The sequence below is a fragment of the Eschrichtius robustus genome, chromosome 6 (genome assembly GCF_028021215.1).
Source record: "Eschrichtius robustus isolate mEscRob2 chromosome 6, mEscRob2.pri, whole genome shotgun sequence".
In the NCBI taxonomy this organism is placed as follows: Eukaryota; Metazoa; Chordata; class Mammalia; order Artiodactyla; family Eschrichtiidae; genus Eschrichtius; species Eschrichtius robustus.
The window spans coordinates 134,966,045-134,993,972 of record NC_090829.1 but is presented as its reverse complement, the minus strand read 5'-3'; the positions used below and the strand labels follow the sequence as shown (position 1 = coordinate 134,993,972).

Here is a 27,928-nt window from a genome sequence, read left to right as displayed (position 1 = left end):
GGAGTAAGTCCTCTCTGCAGGAGTGGTGCTTCTTTCCCACGTCTGCCTCTTGGCTTGTAGTCAAGATACAGCCGGAGGAGGGCTGGGCTCCCTACAAATGCCAGGGGCTTTCCAGCGTGAGAAGGAGGAATTGCTTGGAGAGGAATGAGCTTTGCAGGATAAAACATTAAATCGCCTGTGTATGCCGTAGGCTCACGTCAGGGAACTTGCTGACTTACTATGTGAAAATGGCTCTCGTACTGGGAGAATCTTTTAGGATCTTTAAGGTAACAACAGGTGTCAACACACCTGTCAGATTCTCGTATCTCCTGTTTCAAACTGATTCTGAACGAGGACAGGGAGTGGGTGTCATTTACTACCACCCCTAAACCCGTCCCTCTCCGCTTGAGGTCCATTTGTGAAAATGCCAGCAAACCCCTTTTCATGGAGCTCCCACCATGTGCCGGACCCCGTGCTCAGCGTTTAAGCAGTGCCTCTCGTGCAGTCCTCTTAGTGACCCATGAAGATGCGTGTCATTCCCATTCCTGCAGATGGGAAAACTGAGGCTCAGAGATGAACCAATCACCTAGCAAAGGGCGAAGCTTCAACCCCTGGTCTCACTCACATACGCCCTTACTCTTTTCTGTGATGTTGGGACGTTCAGCCTTTGGGAATCGGATAAAGGATTGTTTTAAAGGATTATAAAGATGGCAAAACAATTCCCACTCAGATAGCCCCTCTCAAGCCTGTTAGGTGAAACCAGAGATGATGATTCTAATGGGCTCCAAAGGTTCGCTAAATTTAGGCATGCCTCCTTCCTGAAATTTTTTTTCCTGAATAAATCCGTGTCAAGCCTGGATCCGGGTAGACTTTAAGAAAGAAGCCTCCACAGGTTGAAATTCGAGCCGCAAATAATTTTTCACATCAGAGACAAAAAAGATCTCTGCTTTACTGTTCCTCCCTCTCAATAGGTACCCAGATTGCATGGGCACCTCTGAATCCTGTCACTCCCCCCATCCCGCGTGTCCCAAACCTGCAGCACCTATTCCTCCTGTCCCCAGTTCTGGCACCTTCTATTCTTCCTGTTCCCCAATCCTAGCACCTACAGAGGGGGGTACCCCAAATTCTGGTACCACCATCCCTCTTGTCCCCAGATCCTGGCATCCATTCCTTTTACACACAACCCTGGTACTGAAACAGAGCAGGACCTTATGGTCTTTGTCCCCTGTGTCCTCAGCCTGCCTTTTGCCTGCGGAAAAACTTTAGCCAAAGAATAAGTTTAATCAGAGAAGTGAGAAAATGCAGAAAGAAAGGAAAACAGTCAAAGGAGACCAAATAATAATAGTTTAGTCATTAAGCATAGTCAAGGACTTTTAGTTCCTTCTCAAGGGCTATAGATGATATTCTGAGCCATATCCTGTGAGCTGTCTTATGGATACTGAAACCCCCGCCAGGCGGGAGAAGTTAACTACGTGATGACCAGACTGTAGCCATGACGTAAGGTGTCATAATTCCGAGAATTGGCCTCAAGGAAATGGGAACAAACCGACCCTGGAAGTGAAGATTAATTGTACTTAAAACAATCAAGATGACGCTGGTCAGACCATCGATGACCAAGTTCAAGATGACGGTCAGAGCTGCCTGTGCTGTTTCTGCATGGAGCCCTCTCCCTCAGCCTATAAAAGCTCTTGTCCCCTGATTGTCATTTGTGGGGGGAGTCGGCCTTTGGACAGGCATCCCCTCCCTCCCGCCCCGCGTAGGTTGCCGGCATCCAAAAGAAAGCACACTTCCCTTTCCACCAACCTGGCCTCTTGACTGGCTTTTAAGCAGCAAGCAGCTGGACCCCGCTTTCGGTTACAGTACCACCATCGCTCCTGCCCCCAAATCCTGGCACCCATCTCCTGGGAGGAGCTGCAGGCCCCCGGCTGAGGCCCACGTGTTTCCTGTCCCTCTCAGGAACTGTCAGGGCGGGGATGCTGGCTGTGCCTCTGTCTTGGTGACCCTCAAGGACCAGTGGCTGTGGACCCAGCGAGAAGCCCTCCCCGTGGGGATGAGGGGAGAGCGGGCCGTTCTCCAGGTCTGCCTCCTCCTAATAGGAGGAAAGTCTGCAATCTATCCTGTCCAAGAAATGCGGCTAATAATAAAACCTGGATAAAAATTGAGAGCGAGGACCTCGTCTAGCCACGCATTAAAGAAGAGAGCTCCAGCCATGCATCTCCCAGCCCAGTCAAAGACGAGTGCTCCGTTCTCCGAGGGGTTTGACATCAGCCAGATGCACTGCCTACAGTTCAAAAAGCAAAAGGCCCACAGCCTGAATCATTCCCCTGAGGGTACACCAAGATGCTGAAGTTCTCCACCCAGCCTACGAGCAATGAGGGAGGGAAAGGCAAGATTAAAGGAAGCTATAAATAGGGAGGAGTGTTCCTAATCAAAATGCAAATGACTTATGTCCCCAGAGAACACCCTCCAAGGCTCCCTGCTGCCCTGAGGTACAAGCCAATCCTTAGTCGCCCATCCTCAAGGTCCCTCTGTCCTGCTCCTGTGCTCACTTCCCAGCCTTTGCCTGCCCTTCACCTTGCTGACTCCTTACACACCTGGTCTCACTTGCCTCAGACGCCACTCCCCTGGGAAGCCCTCCTGGTCCCCCAAGTCACCAGGGCCTGGAATAACCACATAGCTCATGAGGGCAGGGACCACATTGCTCACAGCACTGATGCACCCTCCCCACAACCCAAGGGGTGGGGTATTTCCTGGGTGGGCACAGCAAGATTGCTGGGCAGAACAGCAAAGCCCGGTTGGACACTGCAGTTAGAAGCCAGGTGGTGGAACAGATGTCCATGGGGGTGGATCTTCCATGACCTCTTAGGTAAGAGCATCTTGACTTGAGTAGGGGGTTGGCTGGGCCCCTCTCTAGCAGCCATGTTTATAATCACATCACATGGTCTCTGGCCAAGGCAGATCAAAGAAGGGGGCTACTGGACCCCAGCCCAGCCAATTAAATATCTCTCTGTTAGAAATTTGAATTAAGTTGCCAGATTGCCAGTTTTCATATCGTTCGAACATAAAAATCTAACAGAAGAATCACTCGGGCTGTGGGGATGGCTGTATGGCATTCAGCCCAGGGTCAGAGGGCCGTCTGCAGAGGGGAGAGAGAGAGAGAGAGAGAGAGAGAGAGAGAGAGGGAGGGAGGGAGGGAGGGAGGGAGAGACAGAGAGAGAGAGGGAGAGGGAGAGGGAGGGAGAGAGAGAGAGAGAGAGAGGGAGAGAGAGAGGGAGAGAGAGGGAGAGAGAGGAGGGAGAGAGAGAGAGAGAGGGAGGGAGAGAGAGAGGGAGGGAGGGAGGGAGAGGACGAGAGAGAGAGAGAGAGAGAGGAGGGACAGAGAGGGAGAGACAGAGACGGAGACGGAGAGGGAGAGGGAGAGGGAGGGAGAGAGAGAGAGAGAGAGGGAGAGAGAGAGGGAGAGAGAGGGAGGGAGAGAGAGAGAGAGGGAGAGAGAGAGGGAGAGAGAGGGAGGGAGAGAGAGAGAGGGAGGGAGAGAGAGAGAGAGGGAGAGAGAGGGAGGGAGAGAGAGAGAGGGAGAGAGAGAGAGGGAGGGAGAGAGAGGGAGGGAGAGAGAGAGAGAGAGGGAGAGAGAGAGGGAGGGAGAGAGGGAGAGGGAGGGAGGGAGGGAGGGAGGGAGAGACAGAGACGGAGACTGAGAGGGAGAGGGAGGGAGGGAGAGAGAGAGAGAGGGAGAGAGAGGGAGGGAGAGAGAGAGAGAGAGAGAGGGAGAGAGAGAGGGAGGGAGAGAGGGAGAGGGAGAGAGAGAGAGAGGGGGAGAGAGAGAGAGAGAGAGAGAGAGAGCTGTGAGGGATGGCTGCCATCGCCATGAAGTCTCCAGCTTCAGCCCACCCTGAGGCCTTCCTTTCCTGCCCTGGCTTCTGGAGATGGCCTTCTAGCCACAGGGTACCTCCCCAACCTCAACCCCCTTTCAGCTTAAACCAGCTCAACTTGGTTTCTTCATTCATATCCAGAGAGTCCCAAGTAAGACAGATTCGCTTAGAAATTAATTTCTGACATCCTCTGTTTTTGTATCAACTCCCACATCAGTAGAACTCATTTTTTTAAAATGTAAAACCTTTCATGCCCATTTGGTAATCTAAAAAATATGCAGACATTGCAAATCATGTTTTAATGATTCAGGTTTCACAGTGAAGGGCCATCTGTCAGGGGGAGAAATAATTTTAAAATGTCAGCCACTTAGAAGGTGGTTAGAAGCTGCCTTAGAAGGCGTCTGCTTGGACGGTCGGGGCTGGGCTGGGAACATTAAGTTGCCTCTGACTGAGAGTCACCACCGCCCTTTGCGATAACTCCTGGGGAACCACGCTGACGACAGGGGGCCACTGTCCACGGTCCCACATCCGAAACCAAGATGCAAAGCCCCCTCTCCGACCTCGGCTTCCCATCCTCAAGCGGACTCACTTGGATGCCTCCCTGTGCCATCCTTCGACCTCATCCAGACCCTTCCCCGTTGCCCAGCGAGGCTGGAGGAGCCCTCTCCCCCGTGCCGGCCCTCAAGCAGCTGGCCCTGAGGGAGGGACCCACCACCGGGCAGACCAGGGTCCCCCAGAACCCTGACCGCTAACCCCCCGGGCTCTCAACGCACCCAACACCGTCACCACCGCCCTTTCTGAAGTCAGCCTGCCCTCTGGTCCCCACGGCCCTTACTTCAGACCTTCTCCCATCTCCTCAAACCCCTCTCCCCTCCCCCCAGTCCTCACAGCGGACCACCTCAGCTCACACTTATTCTGAGAAGGTTGAGAAGACAGGGGCCATGCGGTTGGAACCCCAAGCCCTCCCTCCATCCATTCCCAGAGCCTCTGCCCCACCCCGCTGTGACAAGGGACAAATCTTTCCCGCCCTTGTCACCTTCTCTGGACCCCAACCTTTCCCAAATAGGCCAGGTCTCTCCAGCATCTCGAATGTCTTCCTACTTTCCCAAACCTCTCAAATCCACCCAGTTTTGACCACGTCCTCTAGTGCCATTCGGGTCCGAGTCATTGCCTGCTGCCTTCTAACTGGTCTCTTCTTCCATCCCGCTCTAGCCCACCCTCCACTCTACAGCCGGAGTGGTCCTCTAAGGGTCTAATCATCACCAAATGACTCCCTTATGTAAAACCCTCCAGTGGCACCTCCTCCCAGGATCCTGTGGGATCTGGTCCTGGCCCCTCCCGTGCCACCTCATCTACCTTCCTCCTCACCCACCGCCCTCCTCTCTCCCACTCAGCATCTGCCAGCTCACACCTGCCCACCCCTCAGGGGACAGGGGCAAATTCACCCCAGAGGAAAGTTCTCTTTGGAAGACTTCTCTGTTCCCCCACCTCCCACCAGCTAAAAGGGCCCCTCCACTGTTATCCTTCCGCATGGTATCCTGTCCTTTGCAGAAGCATCACTTATCACAGTGGGTAACGACACATTTCTCTGGTTATTTGTTTAATGCCCATCTCTCTCCCCCAGCTGGTAATTCCATGAGGACACAGACAACGTCTCCTTTTCTTTTTTAACTAAAACACGCCCACAATGTGCTGAACGAGTGAATGAGGGAGAGGAAGCTTGGACTGGAACACGTGACCCCCAGGCTCTGAAAGCCCACCTTCTCTTAGCGAAGAGGAGCCCCAGCCTGGGAACTGCTCTGGCCTCGCCTGTGAAGGCACACCAGGAAATCCACCTTATTTGCAGGTTAATGTCCTGCCTTTCCTTCAACGCTCAGCTGGAGAGGCCTGAAGTTACTAGAACTTCAGAGTGATCCGTCTGGTATCTTGGGGAAACTCAGCCAGAATGGGCTCCATGCTACCCAGAGCTGCTTTCCATGGGAGCCAGAATATAGACTGGAGAGCAAATCAAACCAGGCTCCCTGGGATGTGAGTGTGGGTGCTATTATTTTGGGAATACAATCATGTAGTCACTTGACTGTGCCTATTACAGCTTTGATACTGCAGAGGACAACGGTTTGAGCTCAGGATAGAAAAGGCTGGGGATGTAACAAAATATTATTGGGCCATAAAAAGGAATGAAGTACTGACACGTACTCCAAATAGATGAACCCTGAAAACATATACTAGGTCAAGAAGCCAGTCACAAAGAACCACATATTGTCCGATTCCATTTATGTGAAATGTCCAGAAGAGGCAAATCAGTAAAGACAGAAAGTGGTGGTTGCTTAGGGTGGGACTGCAGGGTGAGTGGTGGGTAGGGAGGTGACTGCTAAAGGGTCCAGGGTTTCTTCGGGGGAGTGACGAGAAGGTTGTTAAATTAATTATGGTGGGAGTCGCACAATTCTGTGACTCTACTAAGATCACTGATTTGTATGATTAATGGGTGAATTGCATAGTTTGTGATTTATAGCTCAATAAAGCTGTTACCAAAAAAAAAAAAAAAAAAAAGAAAGGCTAGGGGTATCTGGCAGGGGGAAAGGGGTTTCCATGAGCAAAAGTATTGGGTTCTTCAGTTATGATGTTCTTTGCTTTCCCTTTGCTTCAGAAAACCTCTAAAAACCAGTTCACATGTCAGGATTACAAACCAGAAATCCACGGCACCCTGTGAGGGTAATTAACACCTGATTTTTAAAGGCAGCTTTATAAAATTGGAATCGAATGAATGAGCAATTTCATTTTATTATTTGAAGACACTAGGAAAACAAAGTGATGCTGTCATGTAACATATTTAATGGCTGTGGGGTAAGCATTTGATCTGTTGGCTTAACCCCGGGGGTACGTCGATAAAACGGCTGTCAGCAGTATAGAGAATTAGTCATTTTACAGCCTAAAGGCTGGGACGGAAGATTAACTAGGAGTCAAGCAATACTGAGTGAACTTGTGTGACGTACCCATACATTTCAGAGCCTCCTAAGAACCTAGATTAAAATCATTCTTCTCAGTGACATCCATTTATCCCATTTCCTTGTTCTTTTCCTGCCCACCCCACTTGCTGCCAATCTGATTGCTAAAAGCACTTTTAAAACAAATGTGGACCAGAGACAATTCGATCGCTTATCTGAGGCGAATGTCATAAACAAGGATAAGGGATAGGAGAAAAGGCTCGAGAATATCTGGGATGACAACACAGTTTCAGGGTAGAGTGAATGCAATGGTTTGTTGCTGGAAAACTCCTTCCGTTCACATGCTCACCACCTCCGCAAGAGGCAGGGTCTCCAAGCAGCTTGTGGAGGGTGGGTTCTTACCACATGCGTAGGCGACCGTGAGGTATTTCTTCACTCCTGGAAGACAGGGGCTCCCGAAATGGTGACTGTTGACGAGGATTTTGCATCTCTGCTTCCCATAACACCTCCTGGATAATACTTGCAAAGCCGAGTAAGACAAGCAATCTGAGAGGCAAAAAACATCAAGAACTTCATGTTCGTTGGGTTCCATGTATGGCCACCATGTAGCTTCTGTTATTTTCTGTAAATAAGTATACTGAGCTGGATTTCACATCTCATGCAGATTGTTTCTCTGATTATTTTCTGTCTCATCAAAGCACCCCGCATGGGCTAAGTATCAGTACTACACAGGCAGGCCTGGAAGGGCTTACTTTAATCAGACTGCTCTAATGCTCTGCTGTCACTGGCCGGAAATCCTCACGTATTTTTGAACAAGGGGCCCTGTATTTGCATCTTGCACTGGGCACTGCCCCTGTCCCCCCAGTCAGGTAACGGGCCCTGCATACAGAAGAGGCAAAACATGTAGCACGTTGAATAAAGATTCGTATTTCTTTTATGAGCGTTACCTCTCTGAAATATTTTAGTTATTGGTTAATTTTGAGAATCCTTCTCCCCTGTGTGAACATAAGCTCCATGAGGACAGGGACTCTTTCTATTTTGTTCCTTATCTAATTCCCACAGCCTGGTCCACTGTGGAAATCCAATAATAACGAATGAATGAATGAACAAAAGGACAGATGGATGAATAAACATAAGGACATGGTTTTCAGCACCCTGGCACGATGCCATCGCAATTAGTAAATATTAATTGAACACGTACGGAGGACAAGGCACTGGGCTAGGTACCGTCTGAAAAACAAGTCAGAAGAAGCCTACCTTGCATTCGCAGGATGTCGGATGGGGCTGGAGAGACAAAACCCACATTAACCTGACGGCTAATAAAGTGAAACACGGAGTGAGCGTCAGCAGTGATTGGTCCAGACAAGAGGTGATGGGGTCGGAGGCAGGAGAGATTGCTGGGGACCGGAGTGGTCAAGACAGGCTTTATGGAGGAGAGGGGCTTGGTCCTGGGAGAAGGAGCATGAATTGGACAGAGGCAGGCAAAGAGAGAAAGGTAGAAACACCAAGGCAAGTGGGCCAGAAGCACTTAGTGGGAGTCTTAGGGGCTGAGCGTGAGCTGGAATAGCAGGCGTGGGCAAGGCAGATGCAGTAGATGAGCCGGAAAAGCAAAATGCAGCAGGACCAAGCTGCTTCTGAACGCTGAGCTAAAGACTTTGAACTTTATTCTGCAAGCCACAGGGAGCCTAAAAAATGCCCTGATGCTACTTCCTTGGGGGACAGTGTATGGGATGCCCTGGGAGAGAAAAGGAGCCAAAGGCAGGGAGACGAGTTTGGAAGCAATTTTAATAACACACGTTGGGAGGAGTTAAGGGCTTGAAGAGAAGGGAATGGACAAGAGAATTCTAGAGACCTTGCAAAGTGCAGCTCACTATAACAGCTAACATTCTGCCAGGCTCTGCTCTCAGCGCTGGTATGTGAACTGATACAATGTTTCAACAACCCCATGAGATAGGTTATTATAATATCTTATGTTTTAGAGAGACTATATATAGGATATGATATATTATTATGTATCATAAGTTGCTTATATAATCTATAATAGGTTAGTTAATATCTAATAGGTTGTTTATATTACATATATGTTTATAGATATATATATATAGAGAGAGAGAGAGAGTGTGGGTGTGTATATATATATATAAAATATCAATTTTGTGAATGGGGACACAGATGTGTGAGAGGTTACGGCACCTCACACAGCTAAAGAATGAGGACAGCAGGGTCTGGACGTGAACGCCGGGGAAAGGCCCCCAAGTCCGCAGGTTTAACCTTTTAACCTCTGAGCTCTACTCTTCAGGCCTCCAGTGGAGGGGGGGTGAGGGCCTCACTGAGGATGAGTCAGACCTTCAGCCTGGGGACAGAGGAGATGGCGGTGCCATTGCCATGGACAGGGGAGACCAGCAGGAGTAGGCAGTTTGGAGGACGAGATGGTAGATTCATTAAAATAAAACAAAACAAAATAAAAAACTATTCTGCATTTCAGAGGGGAAGGACCATTCAAGAAAGTTTTCAGATCCTGAGATGCCCGTGGGATGTGCATGCCCGCAGAGCCCGAGGGCTGATGTTATGAAGCTGGTCTCAGGGAGAGCACAGGGGCCCAGCGACGGGACCCCCAGTCACAGGACTTTTCTTTTTTTGGCTACACCACGTAGCTTGCGGGATCTTAGTTCCCCGACCAGGGACTGAACCCGGGCCATGGCAGTGAAAGCGTGGAGTCCTAACCACTGGAGCGCCAGGGAAGTCCCCTCACAGGACTTTTCTTGTGCTGTCTGTTCATGTCTTACAGATGACAAACTCCTCTGCCCTGTAAAAACAAAACCCCTGCAGTCCAATCCCAGAACCTCTCTCCAGCCTTATCGCTTTCCTTCACAGTCGGGATTCTGGAAAGGTCCTCCATGCCCCCCACCTCCGCTGTGTCTCCCTCCACCCATGTCCCAGCCATTCCTCAAAGTGCCTCTGCCCTCCACACACCCTGACAAGGGTCCCTTCCCTCAGATCACAGGGACCTACTACTGTCCTAGCAGAGAGATGTGGCGGGTCCTAATCCTTGCCCATCTCCGGAACTCTGGGTGCCTGAACACTCTTGCTGGACGGTTCCTCCCTGACCTTGGCTGCCTGGTGCCCTTCACCCCCATCTGTCTGACTGTTCCATCCCAGAGCCCCCTGCAGGCCTGCTCGCCCCACAGGAGGCCCCTCCTCAGCCTGGGCTCTCTTCTTGCACCTGCACACGCCATCTGGGCCCACGTCCACCTGGACCATCGGAAAACTGAGGACCCGACCGCCTCCAGCTCCCATAATGGACTGCCTTCACTGTTCCCTCAGGAACCTCTCGCTCCTCACGTGACATTCATCATGTCCCCCTCCCCCACCAACACCCAAGCGACCCAGCCTGAGCTTGCTTTTCTCCCACATCCTGCTCTCAGTCACGCTGCGACATCCTCTAGGCAGCCCAGCCAGAAGCCCCGGCTCCCTCCTCCGGGTCTGACTCTCGGTCCTAGAATCATCCCTCCTCAGTTCCCAGCCGCAGCTTCAGCTTCGACCCTGTCACTTCTGCAGGAAATCTTTTAACTGCTCTCCCTCCCTCATTGTCTTCCACTTCACATGCTTCTTTCTTTGCCCTCAGAATGTTCTTTCCAATCCTATCACTCTCCTGCTTAAGATCTGGTCCCCACCCGCCCGACCAAGAGATCAAGTCCAACTCCTTAGAAACGCGTACAGAACCCAGCGTGACTCACCTCCTCTCCCCTCGTTTAGCTTCCTTGGCGGCCATTCTCCCGCAGCAGCCTCTATCCCCAGCCTGCAGAGCACCCTGCCTCTCCAGAAGGCCAGGCTGTGATCCCCCTTGTCTCTGTACCTTTGCATATGCTCTCTTGCCTGCTCGCAATACCCGTCCCCTGTGTCTGCTCAGCGGTCACTTCGCCATGGCTCCCACCTCTCAGGCTGCAGTTAGCAGTTTCCTTCTCTCTGCTTCTACTTCTCCTTGTATAGCTCTCATCACACAGCTCTACTTATTTGCTCCTTAGTCTGTCTCCAGACTAGATGGGCACCTCCTGCTCCCGGCACCTTCCACGGGGCCTGATGCTCAAAGAATTACAGAACAAAAGAACAAAGGTAAGGTTACAACCTCCATCCCTTCTGAAACTCCCCCTGGGCTCTGGAGACCTGCTTCTGATGTCCTCACCACCAGGTGCTCAGAGGAAGAAAGTCTTGAAATAGATTACTCAGGAAGAGAAGGGAAGGGGTCAGTCAGCAGTGGGGTACAGGGGTGCACAAAGGCCAGTGGAAACGGGGTGCAAGAAGGACTCAGATGGAACCAGAAGCAAGAGAAACCATATATTGGGTTGGCCAAAAAGTCCGTTCAGTCAGTGAATATGTTGTTCAATAAAGTTCTTGGTGAAAATGAAAAATGTATCTCTTATTGCTACTTAAAACCGAATGAAATTTTTGGAAGCAAATGAAATTTCTGGCCAACCCAATACATACATATATTCACACATATGTACATATATATATACACATACATATATACATATATGTTTATATGGCCCATATATATACGCTTCGTATATTTTTATACGTGTAGATATGCAAAGATGAGGTGTGAGCTTTCCCACCTTTCTCTAGCTGCTCGTCCCTGGGGTGCCTCCTCAGAATCCGGGGTTCTCTGGAACACAGTTCGAGTGTCAGTGCTCTCAGAAGAGGAACTAGCATTTACTTATTTGACAGCTGTTTGGGTCAGATGCTCTGCTAGCCCATTTGACTCACGTGTTTAGCCCTTGTCTCCAGGTGTCGGCCTTTCAGGTCATCTGGGCCGTGAATTTGTCTCTTACTAGAGGCGCTCGCTTCTCTTTTTCTGACCCTTTTCTCTCGGAGACTCATCGGTCTATGGTTTTGGCCCCGAACTGTCTTCCGTGAAGGCATCTTAGGTCCTCATTTCCCCTCCATCAGGCCTGCTGGGCATCGCCCTGACTCTTCGCCACCCACCGCGTGTGCCTCTATCCACAACCGGCCGGAGGTACCACCGGGACACGCACCTAGAGAAAGGTGGGAAAGCTCACATCTCAGGGAAGCTCCACCTCCATCTCTTATGTTAACTAGAGATCTGTGAAAGAGTCCAGTTGAAAGGGAGGATCTGTTTGGAAATTCCCTGGAGGTCCCGTGGTTAGGACTCTGAGCTTTCACTGTTGAGGGCGTGGGTTCAATCCCTGATTGGGGAACTAAGATCCCATAAGCAGCACGGTATGGCTAAACCAAAAAAAAGGAAGAAAAAAAAAGAAAGGAAGGATCTGTGGTAAACACCACGAAGCTGGAAAGACAATGATCTTGAGGAAAGGACAATTAAATAAATACACACACACACACACACATATATATGCACACACACATATATAAAATATATAAAGTATACTTGTTTATGTAATATGTGTGTATTATATATTCACACATATAAAAATATATGGACCCTATAAACATATATGTATATATGTATGTGTGTATGTGTGAATATATATGTATATATTTTTGTGATATATCTAAATGTATGTAATATGTATATCTCAACAAATGGTGAGGAACATTATTATAAAAGCACTTGATCTGAATATATTCATGAAGGTTCTGATTTATTTTGCTAAGTCCAATTCCATGATGCCCGATCACTGGAGTGTCGGGCACACAGCAGGCACCCAACAACGATATATTTAATGAATGAATTAGTGGACTGGCATGGACACCGGGGAATGCAAACATCCCATCTATCTGGCTTTAGAATGTGTTTGGTACGTGTGTGTGTGGGGGGGCAGGGCGGGGTGTGATCCGTGAGTTCAAATCTGTGCTGAGAAAAGCTGCCTGGAGGGGCTTCAGGAAGCTGTCATCCTCCTGTTGGTCCCTGGGTCAGTTCTTCTCTGCAACTCGCTCTGCCTTGGAATAGATCCATCTTTTTTCTGACTGCTTCTGAACGCTCCAGTCTAAAGGAGGCATCTCGCTGGACCTAATTTGGTGCGTTCTTATGAATGAAAGAAAAGTAAACAGAGCAAGTCAAGCAGCCAATGAAGATGGAATGAAATGTTTTAAGTGCCTGAGCATCAAGTACGTCTTCGTGAAGAGTAAAGAATAGTAACGTGAGCAGTGGGTATCATCAGGGTTCCGGCAGGCCACCCAGCGCTCAAATCGGACAACGTAAAGCAAGCTTGATACAGAGACTTTACAGAGGTGTGATGTGAATGGGATGTGAACACCTCGAAGGATGGTGCAGCACCCTGGGGCAAGGAACAGCAGTGAGATGCTACCACCCCAAGCCTAAGGGGCAAGGGAGATGGCGTCCAGAGCACAGAGGGGGATGCCCCAGGGAGAGGGCTGCTGCACGGAGCTGGGGTCTGCGGTGGGCAGTCGTGTTGCTTACGGTGTGTTGTGTTGTGTTAGGTCAGCTGCTTTTGTGCCTGGATCTCTCACTGGATGAGAGCTCCTGGAGGGCACGGCAGTTTCTCTGCTGTCTGCCCAGCACCTGGCATCTGCTTAACTCACTGAGACTCTGTGTCCCTCCTGCGTAGCACGAGGAACATCTTTTTCACTGTCTCTCTGTGAGGTTTGTATGAAGCAACTGCAGAAGTCAAAGCCCACATAAACGTGAGCTGTCCTCGCCAGCTGTCTCTAAGGTTGCATGGAATACCTCCTGTGGTTAAGAGTCCAGAAGACCCTCTCTCTGTGGCAGCTGCGAGGAGGAGGATGGGGCAGTGGGTACCTCAGCCCCCTTGCTAGTCCTGTTTCCTCAGCTGGACAGTGAAGATACGGGGCTGACTTACTGGTTGGCGTGACCATTCCACAAATGCTACGTTTAGAGGGTCCAATGCCAGCACACAATGTATGTCAGTTACCATCACTGACATCACGCCGCTTATGTTAGATGGGAAAATGGTACTTCTGCAAAAGGCCTTTGGGACTTAATTTATAGTCTAAATTATATGCCTTCTTTGGTCCTGTTAAGTGAAAACAAGCATATGGTACAATCAGGCCTAAATATTAAAGTTTAACCTGCAAATAAGCAAAAATTTAAAAACATTGTAAGGAGAATCACCAAGATGGTAACAGGGGATGTTTTTGGCTGATGGGAAAGTTTTTTTTTTATTCCCCTATCGATTTTAAGATACTTTCCAAGTTTTTGAGTTTACATTGCTTTGAAATGAAAGCGTACAAAATGAACTTTCTTAAAAAGAAAAACAAAATTCATGTCTGGATAGAAGACAGCTTTTGAATACGAGGGTCTCTGGGGCGATTTTTTTCAGAAATGTAAATTTTTCTGCAAATGTAATGATAAACTATTCTTTTATATAACTCAGTTTGCCCCAGAAGCCATGAAAAGTTTACCTAGGAGTAAAGATGTATCCTTTGAATTTTCTTCCAGTTTATTTAAAAAGTTTTTTATTGAAGTATGATTAATTTACAATGTTGTGTTAGTTTCAAGTGCACAGCAAAATGATTCAGTTATACATATATACATATATATTCTTTTTCAGATTCTTTTCCATTATCGGTTATTATAATACAAGATATAGAGTATAGTTCCCTGTGCTATACAGTAGGTCCTTGTTGTTTACTTACTTTATATATAGTAGTGTGTATCTGTTAATCCCAAACTCTTAATTTATCTCTCCCCAGTCCCCCGCAGTTTATTTTTGTTATTATTTTTCATTGCTTTGTGGATACACAGGGTTGACTGTGAATATTCTTGCTGCCTTTAGGAGCCTCATTATTATTTGGGGTTCTTCTCTGAGCACATTTATCGGTTGAAAAAAAAAAAAAACCTTAAATCTCAAGAGATTTGAGAATGCGCTGTATGATTTCTGTATAAGCCACCTACATTGGGAAGAAGTAACAGTATGAATTATGAAGTTATTCTTAGAAGTCCTATAATAACTATTATTGTTTTTTTCTGTAAACTATTATTTTTTTCTGTTTCAAAATAAAAACATGTTTGTAGTTGAAAACTTGAAAATCACAAATATGCCTAAACCAGGAAAATAAAAATCCTCAGTAAATCCCACTAATAAGAAAAAAATGGTTAACCTTTAAAGAACATTTTTCTAGTCACTTTTCTATGTTTAAATGTCCTTCCCCCTCAATGGGATCATGTACATATTACTCTGTATGCTATTTTTTCTCACTTATTAATATATTTGTGAAAATGTTAACATAAGCATCATTTTAAAGAGCTGTAGAGATTCTCACTTTATGGATGTATCAGCTCTATTTACAATACCCTATTGGTGGACATTCTGATGATTTCCATTGTTTAATGCTATAAAGAATTCTGTGTGAAACATCCTTAGAGATAAATATTTGCACACAGGCATGATAGTTTCCAATTCTTGGAAGTAGACTGCTTTGTCAAAGGGCATTCAAAATGTTAAAGTTTTTGATACACACCGCCAAACCGTTATCCAGAAGAGTTGTACCAATTCATGCTCTTGCCAGAATTGTATGAGAGCCCTGGAAACTTTATATTTTCTTAGGACATGTGCCTGACCATATTCTTTAAAGCTAACAGAGGAAGGGCGGGGGGAAGAGACTCCCATTTATAAGACTACAATCCTCTTGGACCCAGGAGGTCTTGTGACCAGCGTGATTTACAGAGGCATGTTTCTACACTCATAGCTACCCTGGGAGTGAAAGAATTTATCTTGGTGAGAAGGAAAGAACCCACAGTGTGTTTTTAGGAGGAGGCCCAAGGTAATTCAGGTCCGATTCAGGTCTGACCATTTCCTTGTTGATACTGAGCTCTGAACCATTGGCAGGATTCTTTTTTTTAAGTGGTTATTTCCCTCCCAGGCTGATTCTGTTTGTACCTCTCTGCCTGGCAAACTACCCTCCACCCCAATACACGTGATAACAAGATATTCAACTTTTTTTGTGGGGGGGGGGGCTACTGTTTAACACTGAAACTGAAGTTAATCACTCTTTACAACCTGTGTTTATTCAGATAATTAGGCTGGTTGCTCTTAAGAGACTTTCTTGGTAGTGGGAACCCCTGGCACCTTGATCTTTGGCTGAAAAGTCCAGGCCTGCCCACACTTGGCCTTGGGGTGGCCTTAGCCCAGCCTTTGACGTCCATTGTGTCGTTTTTCTCATTCTCTTCTTAGGGAAATAGAATCCCTGGAGCCCACCCAGAAAATGTAGCTGCAACAGGAAATGACGTCCCATAGTGGAGGCCCAGCCAAGACAGCTTTCTGGAGGCCTGCTTTCCTAAGTTCATGCCCGGGTCTGTGGGAAGGTTCAGTCCTTTCTGTGTTAGGATACTGCTTCACTGGTGTTTCTCTGGAACCAACGCTGATCAATCACTTCCATACCTTTCTTTCAGTTTCTCTTCCACTAGAGGAGCTGTAAGTTTTTTTCCAAATTTGTTGGCCATGCCGCGCGGCATGTGGGATCTTAGTTCTCCGACCAGGGGTTGAACCCACGCCCCCTGCATTGGAAGCACGGGGAGTCTTAACCACTGGACCTCCAGGGAAGACCCAAGAGGAGCCGTAAGTTCTGAGGGATCTGACTTGCTTTAAGATCTTTCAGAAATGTCTTTTGGGTCACCACCCTCAAGAAGAGACACCAGATCTATCTGTGTTTGAGCCTGTGTGACAGTAAAATGTCACTTTTTGACAGCTGGCATGGCCATCAGCCCTGCTGCTCTGTTTTTTTTTTTGCTTGACAGCTGTGATGGTCAGCCTCTGTAGTAGTTTATAGGGCTGTGGTAGTGAGTACCACAAACTGGGTGGCTTAAACAACAGAACTTTGTTTCCTCTTGGTTCTGGAGGCCGGAAGTCCAAGATGTCAGGACGGTTGCCTCCTTCTGAGGTTTCTCTCCTTAGCTTGCAAATGGCTGACCTCTCCCTGCGTCCTCACATGGTCTTCCCTCTGTGTGTGTCCGTGTCCTGACTTCCCCTTCTTATACGCAGTCATGTTGGATTAAGGCCCTCCCATATGACCTCGGTTTAACTTAGTCACCTCTTTAAAGGCCCCATCTTCCCAGACAGTCACAACTCTGAGGTACTGGAGGTTAGGACGTCAACACAGGAATTTTACGAGGACACAGTTCAGCCCATAACAGCCTTCAAGATGGCCCCCAATGGTCTCCACCTCCTGGAGTTCACACCCTTGTGTAGCCTCCTCCCTCAAAGAATCAGCTAGTCTGTGTGACCCATAGAGTTGGGTGGAGGTGACGGTGTGTGGCTTCCATTTGCTCTTCTGCATCTTGGGCTCTGGGAAAAGCCAGCTGCCATGTCTCAAGGACACTCAAGAGACCTATGTGGGGAGAACCAAGGTCTCCCACCAACAACCTGCACCAACTTGCCCGCCATATGAGCGAGTCACCTTGGAAGTCCAGCCCTCAGGTGACTGCAGCCCAAGCCAACATGTCGGCTGCAGCCATGAGACACCAGGAGGCCCTAAGCAAGAACTTCCCTACTAGGGTACCCCAGAATCCCTGTCCCACAGAAACTGTGTGGTAATAAATGTTCATTTTTGCTTTAAGCCATTAAATTTGGGAATATTTCATTACTCTGCAATAGAAAACAAATATAGTAGATGTAAACTATTACATTTAGAATGGGTAAACAACAACGTCCTACTGTACGGTACACAAAAGTATATTCAACATCCTGTGATAAACCATAATGGAAAAGAATATAAAAAAGAATGTCTACATGTGTATAACTGAGTCACTTTGCTGTACAGCAGAGACTGGCACAACATTGTAAATCAACTATACCTCAATTTAAATAAATTAAAAAAAAAACAAATACACATTTAGATACTTGGAAGTGGGTTGCTGGGGAAAGAAAATCCTAAAACTATAGGAGTAGCTTTGGGACTGGGCAGTGGGCATAGTTCGGAGGACCTTGAGGACATGGTTAAAGTCTAAGGGCCTTGAAGAGAAGCCCAGCATTAGTAACCTTTGCACCCTGAGCCAAGTGCATCTTCAAGGCAGAGCTTCCCAACTTCAACAGTGAATGCAGGGACTTCCCTGGTGGCTCAGCGGCTAAGAATCTGCCTGCCAATGCAGGGGACACAGATTCGAGCCCTGGTCCGGGAAGATCCCACGTGCCGCGGAGCAACTAAGCCCGTGCGCCACAACTACTGAGCCTGTGCTCTAGAGCCCGCGAGCCACAACTACTGAAGCCTGTGCACCTAGAGCCCGTGCTCCACAACAAGAGAAGCCACCGCAATGAGAAGCATGCGCACTGTAACAAAGAGTAGCCCTCGCTCGCCGCAACTAGAGAAAGCCCGCACGTAGCAACGAAGACCCAACGCAGCCAAAAATAAATAAATTAATTAATTAAAAAAAAAACAAACAGTGAATGCACACAGGTACGCTGAATGTTTCTCCTCAGGCCTCCAGGCTTCCCTTGGACTCTTGATTTTGGGAATGGGCAGTGCCTCCCTTTACCCCTCTGTGCCATACAAATATAATTTTCTGTGTGTGATGATGTGGGAAGACTGGGAAGCCCTGTTCCAGGCCAGGGTGTGGTGTGTGACCAATGCCTCACCATGGCTGCGCCTGCCCTGATACATTCCAGATGGGACCAGCTTAGAGTATCACCCATAGAACATGGAGGCTCTGCCCGCCCTCCTCCCAGCCCAGACCCGGAGGCCTTGCCGAGGACAGCATGAGTACCCTCATATCCTTGGGAATGTCCAGTAGAAGCTTGGGTCCCACTATGGGAGGTACTGACAGCCAGGCCTTGGGCAGCCCTGAGGATGCTTGTGGGAGGATGATGGTGTCACACCACGACTTGGGGGCCACGTGTACCTGCCCGACTCCCACCAGGGGCGTCCCCCTCTCCACCACCACTCAACCCATTCCCCTTGAACTTATCCTACGTATGAAGTACACAGACGCAACCAGCCCTATATAGCAAACCCAGACTACAAGTTCAGAAAAAAATATACTGTGGCATGGGAAACTTCCAGCAGAAAAAAATGTATAAAGGGTTCATATCTTTATTCTGTCCTGAGCTCATAAAAATTAATGGAAAAAATAAAGATCTCAACAACAACAACAAAAGGACAAAGGCTAGAGACACAGTGTGTGCAAGCACAAATACAATAACCACAAAAACAAGGGGAAAGGTTCAAGGTCATTCATAAACAAAGAAAAGCAAATAAAAAATATACAGAAAGGCCATTTTATACCTATTAACTTGGAAACATGAAGAAAAATCATACAGAATGCTGCCAAAATTGCAGGGAAACCCACAGTTCTACGTCGCTGTTTATGCATATAAATTGGTACGAAAAGGTTTTGGAAAGACCTCTGGTGGTACATGGGAAGAACTGTAAACATGCCCATGCCCTCTTTTGGAATAAAACTTCTGGGAATTTATCCCAAGGAAATAATCCAGAGGAAAGAAAAAGCTACAAGCACAGGTTCCTTACACATTGTTTATGATATTTAAAAATCAGAAACAATGAAATAGGGACTTCCCTGGTGGTGCAGTGGTTAAGAATCCGCCTGCCAATGCAGGGGACACGGGTTCGAGCCCTGGTCAGGGAAGATCCCACATGCCGTGGAGCAACTAAGCCCGAGCGCCACAACTACTGAGCCTGCGCTCTAGAGCCCGTGCTCCGCAACAAGAGAAGCCACCGCAATGAGAAGCCCTCACACCCCAATGAAGAGTAGCCCCTGTTCGCCGCAACTAGAGAAAGCCCTCACGTAGCAACAAAGACCCAATGCAGCCAGAAAATAAATTAATTAATTAAAAAAAAAACCAATGAAACAGCCACCAAGGAATGGGTAAGTAAGGTATATACTGTATCCCTTTAACAAGAGAGTGATTGACTTTGTCAGGATTTTGTTGGTCAGGTGGAAAACCACACATGATATAAAGTTAAATTTCAAAGCAGAATTCAAATGTATCTACTTCAGAATTGCCATTATGTAAAAGTTGTTTTCTGCTCATCATACACCAGGACTTGGAAGAGATCCTGAAAAGAAAAATCTTTTCATTTGATGGGAAAAATCTGTGACTGAATCTTTTTCTTATTTCTGTTCAATACAATGACGGTGCTTGTGCAGAACAACAATCATCACAACAATTATCTTTTAGAAAGAACTGGAAATGCTCTTGCTGGGTATCTGAGTGCTAAAGCCCCGCTCCGCTCTGCTTTCTGACCAAGTATGGGGAGCTGCCCTCGGTACCCAGACTCTGAGCTTGTGGGGCTGCACCAGACTTTAGCTTATATGCAAGAGTAAAAGCACACACATCCCGTTTCAGAGGCCCAAGGTGAGACCCGACCACTTGGCATTTAGGCAACCATCCTCCCAAGCTCACGCCAGGTTCCGGGGTTAAAAATAAACAGCCCTTTCTCCTTCTTCAAAGTGCTGAGGCCCAGCTGCAGTAATAACTTGGAACTGAGAGCAGAGATCACACACCGGCGGCCCATGGACCGGATGTGGCCTGTAGGCATGTTTTGTTTGGCTCTCACGGTGTTTTAAAAGTTGGAAAATTTCACATTAAAAAAAAATTCAGATTCCCAGCATCTCATGAGAGGTTGGAAGCTGTGACAACACCAGGCCCACATTCCAGGCCGGCAACCATCCACCTGCCAGAGGCCAGTGTGGGCGCCTCACTTAGGAAGGGGGGGGCTCTGATTCATTCACGGGGCTCGAGATTCACATGGGCACCTGCTCTGTGACAGGCTCTGCTCTGCTTGCTGGGAATTCCGCAGGAAAAAAAAGACACATCTCCTCTGCAGTGCTGGCTTTCTCCAGGGGAGAGAGACCATATGCACATAAGTGACTATTTCCATGTTATGAAGACAACCAAATGGGGACAGCTCGAGTGGGATGGCAGGGACAAGGTTCCGTGTTGGCAAGCTGCTTCGGAAAACCTCTCTGAAATGACACCTGAGTTGATTCCCGAATGACGAGATGGAGCTGGCCATGCAAAGATGTGGGGTGAGATCATTCTAGGCCAAAGGAAGAGCTTGTGCAAAGGCCCTGGGGTATGAATGAGTGTGGAGTGCTCCAGAGGTAGTGAAGGAAGGAGCAGAGAGGCGGACCACAGCTGGGAGACTGGGTTTATTCTACAGTAGACAGAGTGAAGGGCTTTAAGTGGGGTGGGGGGATGTGATCTGATTTGATTTAAATAAAATCCCTCTGACTGCTAAGTGAAGAAGGGGCTAAGGGAGGGTATGGAATCGAGAAGCGAGGCTGGAGACCAGTCAAGAGGCAGCCCAGATGGTCCAGGTGAGAGAAGCCCTGAGTGGGCTGGGAGCAAACAGTCTGGATACTGGGTACGGGGAGAGCCCACAGGACTTGCAGACGCAGTGGATGGGAGACAGTGGGTCAAAAGAGGGTGCTTTTTAAAGTGGGTGATATCAAAGTGTGTTTATACCAGAGGGAAAACTGATGATTTTTGTGGGGCGAACATGCCAAATTCAGTTTAAAACCCTTACGTACAGTTTACCTGGGCCTAGGAGTGGAGTATTTCTTAGCATTCAGTTAGATCAAGAAAATTCATCAGCACAGGCAGCCAGGGGTTCATATTTCTGCACACATGCACGGTTCTGCCCTTAAGTGCTAACCCGAAAGGTGAAACCAGAGGCCTCCACGTAAGGCTGGGGGACAAGATGAACGGGGACCCGAGACGGTGAGGTGAAGGGCACACGAGATGGTGAGATAAAGGGGGACCCTCAAGGACCCCTTCCCTTTCCCTTGGACCCCTTTGCACTGCAGAGCCTAGGGCCAGAGGACCTCTGGCATTTGGGTGGTGGTTCATGAATGCAGTGAAGAGCTTGATCCTCGGCCTCTCGGGTACTCAAGGGGCCATGGGCAGAAGCACGCGGCTGTGAGGGGAGGGAGGGGAGGGGGAGAGGGTGAACAGGCTGTTTTTGCCATGTGACTGGCCAGGGCTCAGGATTTTGAAACTAAACAGCCAAGCAAGGGCCACAGTCTCCCGTTCACAGACCTTTCCTGAGTCAACAAGGCTTATTCACGGCTGACCTGAGGATTCCTTGAACTCTCTATGGAAACCTGTCTTTTAACCATGGGGTCTGCTAACGTTTTCTTTGGCTGATGACTTTTCCCTTTAAACCCAACTCCCATCCAACCTCCCAGGAACCTAAGGCAGTGACACACGGAACGTCAGTCATTCAGCCTGCACACAGATCTACCTACCTGGCTGACCAAGTTCTGCTCAAAAGAACTCTTAAAATAGATGTTACTTACTGCTGTCTCCCAAAACACACATGGCTAAGCTAGACTCAGTGAGCCCGAGAAATGGGATGTCCCACACTGATATTAAGAAGTGGAATCCCTTTCTGTCGAAAGAGGTCGGATCACCAAGGGTGCCTTGTCCAGCTAAGCAAACCAGATAATACAGGGAGCCCCTGCAGGATGACCAGGAGGGCAGGGATCAGATGTGCCTTTTAGAAGGTACCTCCGGCCACCCAGGGGAGAAAGCCATGCCTAGGGACAGGGGGACTCCTGCGATGACCAGGCAATGGTCCTTTGACCTAACGCAGCAGCAGGAACAAGGGAGAAGGGGGTGGAGACATTGTGAACACGGGCAGATGTTATATGGGAGGGAGAATGGAGTTTCCAAACTCACAAGTCACTTGCTGGAGCACCGGGCCCTACGGACAGACAGCAGGAGTCACCCTCACGAGGGTCTCTCTGCCCACGTGGCAGGCAAGCCTGTTAAGACGGGAGCTGATTAAGAGCGGCCGGATGCCCACTTTGGCCTGCTTCTGCTGTGTGCCTCGGCTGCCCTGCAGACGACCTTCTACCTTCCCGACGCAAGGGCCTTCCTTCCCTGAACGCTGGGCGAGGGACCTCGGAGACACATGTGACACGTGTTCCTTGTGAATTGCCTTTTGGTTCTCTCTCCAGCCTTGCCTGAGAGTGTGCCTGTGTAGCTAGGTCACTTTACGTTCTTCTTCTTCTTTTTTTTTTTTTTTCAGATCCAAGATATTAGTTATGTATAAACTTCTTTCTTAAATTAATGTTTAATTTCACATGTGATCCAGGAATCAATTGTAGCAATTTAACATATTAAGGACCTCATTTCAGGTTTGATGAATAAAGTGCAACTTCTTGGGCCGTTTCACAACTGGTCTGTTCTCTCTGGTAACACGGCGGGTGGAGCTGAGGCCGTTTCACCACCGCAGATTGGGGCGTGTGATGGTTAATTTCATGTGTCATTTTGGCTAGGCTACAGTGCCCCGTGGTTTGGTCAGACACCAGTCTAGATGTCATTCTGAAGGTATTTTTAAGATATGACTAACATTAGACATAGAAAATAAACTTATGGTTACTAAAGGGGAAAGGGGAGGAGGGATAAATTAGGAGCTTGGGATTAACAGATACACACTACTATATACAAAATAGGCAAACATCAAGGACCTACTGTATAGCACAGGGAACTATTCAATATCTTGTAATAACCTATAATGGGAAAGAATGTGAAAAAGAATATATACACACACACACACACACACACACATATATACATGTATAACTGAATCACTTTGCTGTACACCTGAAACATTGTAAATCAACTATACTTCAATTTTAAAAAAAAGGTATGACTAACAGTAAATCAGCAGACTTTGAGTGACGCAGATCACCCCCCATAACGTGGGTGGACCTCAGCCAATCCACGGAAGGCCTTAAGAGCAAAGACTGGGGTCATCTGAAAGAGGAGTTTTTCTCCAGGCCGCAACATAGAACTTCTGCCGGGGTTTCCAGCCTGCTGTCCTGCGGAATTCAAACTCAAGACTGAACATCAACTCTTACCTGAGTTTTCAGACTGCCAGCCTGCCCTGCAGGTTTCAAACTTGCCAACCACCACAATTGTGTGAGCCAATTCTTTAAAGTCAGTCTATCTATCTATCTATCTATCTATCTATCTATCTATCTATCTATCTATCATCTATCTATATATCAATTATCTATCTATCATCTATCGATCTATATATCAATTCTCTATCTATCATCTATATCTATCAATTATCTATCTATCTATCAATCTACCTATCATCTATCTATCTATCTATCTATCCATCTATCTATCTCCTACTGGTTCCGTTTCTCTGGAGAACCCTAATAATAATACAGGGCGACTTTGAAGGGTGGAGCTCTCAGGTGTGTCAGGCCATCATCTTAGCTCCGAACTGTGGACTTCTAAGAATGACTCGCTGAGCTCTTCTCCACCCTGAACATAGCCTCAGGGCCTTAGCATGGGCTCTTCTCCCCACCTGGACGCCGCCCCCAGGACCTGCAGGCTCTCCCCCCCGAGTCTCTGCTCAGCACACCCATCACTCCACAACGCTGTGCCTCCCTGCAGCACCCTCCGCGTGCTCAGCGGCCTTCCCTCCCTCCCTTCCTCGTGTGCTTTTCCCTTTAATGCTTATGTGCACCTGAAGTGCGACACATTAGCTCATTTATTATCTGCTTTCTCATGGCCTCCTCGTCCACTGCTGGAAGGTCAGCTCCAGGTAGACTCTGTGCTGGTCACTGATGACTCCCCCATGCTTAGAACAGGCCCTGCATACAGCAGGTGCTCAGTAAATACTCGGTGTAGACTAACTGAACAACAGACGGATTCCAGAATGTGGGGCAGAGGGAGACAGGACCCTGGGGGGTGGTTTCCCCCTGCCCTTGACTTTCCCTCTAGTCCTGGTACCAGCCAGCGCGTGGCCTCCTTCCTTAGGGACCGGAGCCCTAATCTCCTCCGACAGCACCCTGAGAACAGCCACATAAAGACACATACCAAAGGGGGGGAGCCACGTGGCTTCCGAGGAGCAGACGTCCCTCTCCTGGGTCTTCCTGCCATAGGTCGCGGAGTAGATGTTGAGAAACTTGGATTCGTGGCAGTGCAGTTTCAGCTCGTGGTCTTCACACACAGTTTTGTTTTTTAATTCATCTGAAGCAGAAACAAAAATCGGTGGCACCATCAGCTTCCTCAGAAGGAATCAGTAAGCACTGCCCGCGTCCCGGCCAGGTCCCATCCCCCGTGGGGCTGCACCCCAGGAAGGGGAGGGTCGGGATGGCCCTGCCTGCCATGGGCTCTCTGACCCTGCAAAATCCTCTGCAGGAAGAGGGTCAACAAGTGCAAAGACCCAGGAATTACACTAAGGACCAAACGGAGGAGGAGAGATGCCAGGGTGAAGACAGCAGTGCTCCCTGTGACAGGCCATAAAGGGAGTTTCTCTCTCTCCCCGCTTGAGGTCCCACATTCCTTAATTGAAGGGAGCCTTTTCTCAAATGCCATACTGGGACTCACACAGGTAAAGACCAGGAATTACCTGATGGAAGATTAAGTTCAGGAGAGAGTCCAGCTAAACCTCACCACCCAACTTCATAACGTTCTAGTATTCCGTTTGTGTATTTACAAAGAGAAAGAGAAATGATAGGAAAGTAAATTATTTCCTTGTCTAGGAAAGGAATAAAAACAAGGCACAGTGTCTGTGAAGGATCGCTCTTTGGAACAACAAGGTCCTACCGTATAGCACAGGGAACTATATTCAATATCACGTAATAAACCATAATGCAAAAGAATATGAAAAAGAATATTAAAAAAAAAAAAGAATCCCTCTTTGAAGAGGTGTGAAGAGTTGGCCCCAAGTCTGGTGATCCAGGAACAACGGGCCCTTGGGCTGGCGTGGGTCCTAGGAGAGGACGATTCCAGCTTATAGTTTGTTCCCAAAGAATTTAGGAAAAGTTTATTTGTTTATTCCGTGTACCACAGTGAAATTTCCCTTTGCAACGTCATACAGAGTTGACGTTATAAATGCGCCCTGGAGAAAATATAGTTCATTGGTTTTTTTTTTAAAAGAGTGTCCCCAAAAACCATTCAATTGATTAAAATGTTTAATAATGATTTGATTTTTTAAAGTAATAATAGTTAACACTGCAGACACAACAGACTAACGTATGATTCTATTTCTGTGAGCTATCCAGAAAAGGCAAACCTCTAGAGACAGAATGAAGGTTAGTGGTCTTCTGAGGCTGAGAGTTGGGGACATGAAGTGACAATGGCAAATGGACACAAGGAAATATTTTCAGATGATGGAAATGTTCTATTGCTGGACTGTTGCGGCCGCACAACTCAGTACATTTCCTAAAAATCATTGAATTGTACAGTTAAAATGGGTGAATGTTTTGCTATGTAAATTATACCTCAACAAAGATATTTTAAAAATAACAATAGCTGATGTTTACTGAGCACATTCTCTGAACTTAGGCCTTGTTCTAGGATCTTTAAATGTATCCGTGAATTTATTACTCAAAACAGCCCTTCCGTGAGCTACCTCTTCACATCCTTTGCATGTTGTGTTTCAGATTTTTAGAAATCACTTGTAGGAGTGATTCATAGATTCTGGATGCTAACTTTTGAACTTTTGTCTCTTAAACGTTATAAATGTCCTTTCCTAGCCTCCCACTTATTTTACACCTTGCAAAATAAAAGCAAAGCAAAACATAAAGGGGACCATGGTTATTTCTTTGCATGTGTGGTTCTCTCCCTCCCTCACCCAAATGTTTGTATAAGAAAAATCATGAAAAAATGCTAGCCCCACTCTATCACCCCAGTCCTAGTTTTTTCTACTTTGAGGCACATCTTTCAGCCAGACAAGCATTGGTGTCAACAGCAAACAAGAGCTAAATTCCAGGAGCTGCTCAGGGTGTCATGGGCTGCCTAGGATGGGGAGAAAGAGGAAGGAAAACTAGCCCACACCCTCCATCACCCTCACAGGCAACCTGTCTTTCACTTCTCTCTCCCATTCATGTTTTTGTTCCACTTTTCTTTCCTGGATTGGAGGTGCAGCCTGATTCCCTGAAACCAAAGTTTTCCAATTGTCATTTGAGGCCCATTAATAAGTCATGAAATTAATTTGCTGAGTTGTGATTAGAAATTTAAAAAAATAAAGAATAGTTCAGAAAACATCAAAGTGCATCACGCAAAGTAAGGATAAACACTAGTTTATAAAAGATTTTTTCAGTCGACTGTGCGTTATGTAGGGCCAAAACGTAAACTGTTTTTCTCACTCGGGGTTGTGATCAAACCAATCTGAAATTCCCTGAAGAAGAAGAAGGCGTGAGCAGTAAACATCAGGGCAACGGTGGCCGGTGGGACCTTCACATCCTGGAATTGCTGATGCTTAAGTCCCAAACTTAAAACATGAAAGAAAATAATGTCCTAATAGAAATGCCACCTTTCGGTAACTTGTAAATTCCCATGCCTTTCTCCTGAAAACAGAGAAGTAGCAGTGAGGCCAAACTTTTGAAGCGCTTGAAGGAAAAATTTTAGGATCTCAAGATTACCATCAGCTCTGGTGCTGGAAAACTTGGGCAATGGTTCTTTAAAACATGATGATGGGAAGATTCATGAATGAAAGGTGCACAGCAGAAGCCAGGTTTCAGATGCTCACAGAATCGTCATCCTCTCTAGCATGTGAACATAGTTGAGGACCCATCAGAGGAAGGAAATGTCAGGTGATGACGAAGCAAATGTTTAGGAGGCCCTTTACCCACTCACTGGAATCTTAATATAACAGTTTAAACTTAGAGCCAAGAAAAGTTTTGTTTTCTTTTTCTAAATAAAAAGAACACTGTGTCTGACCTTGACATTGGAGGGTTTGATTTCGGTGAGTCATATCCTCACTGGTATGAGTTTTTCAGTGCTTTTGATGAGTAAACACTAAATCCCACCAACACCCGAAATATTGCCTGACTTCAAAGGTCCAGCGTGAGCAACGGCCTTTGATGCAGAACAGAGGGCCTAGTAGACACACCAAAAGAGCTCAAGTACCCTTCCAACTAGAAGAATACCAAAAATGCTAAGAATTTTTGGTGAACCGCCTTCCATTGGCAGAGCTTGCCAAAAGGGAGAAGGGAGAAAACAGGACGAAAAGCAAGCCTTATCTCTGTAATCCGGAAACTTTTTAACAGGAATGGTTTCTTTCTTTTTTTATCAGAATTTTTAAAAATTAGATGAGCTTTTTTAAGGCATGTCATGAAATGCATTTAGTAGCCCCCATCTCTCTGATTTATTAAGACACGTTCATGAAAGGTTCCAGCCTCGGTACCAGCCAAACTCACCCAGAGTAACATGACACTCCCATGTAAGGCCTCCAGTGATT

At 47.4% G+C, this 27,928-nt stretch overlaps 1 protein-coding gene across 5 annotated transcripts in view; it reads right to left on the bottom strand.

Moving 5' to 3' along the window:
• Positions 1 to 27,928, bottom strand: part of EVA1C (eva-1 homolog C) — an 83,690-nt gene that overhangs the window by 12,955 nt on the left and 42,807 nt on the right. For all 5 annotated transcript variants that reach the window (XR_011074338.1, XM_068546972.1, XM_068546974.1 and 2 more), the window contains exons 4-5: positions 24,559 to 24,711; positions 7,199 to 7,342 (exon numbers count right to left, since the gene is read on the bottom strand). Coding sequence is in view for 4 of the 5 variants with exons in the window: in XM_068546972.1 (XP_068403073.1) it covers positions 7,199 to 7,342; positions 24,559 to 24,711 (297 nt within the window). In the remaining variant the exon portion in view is untranslated. The remainder of the gene's footprint in view (positions 1 to 7,198; positions 7,343 to 24,558; positions 24,712 to 27,928) is intronic.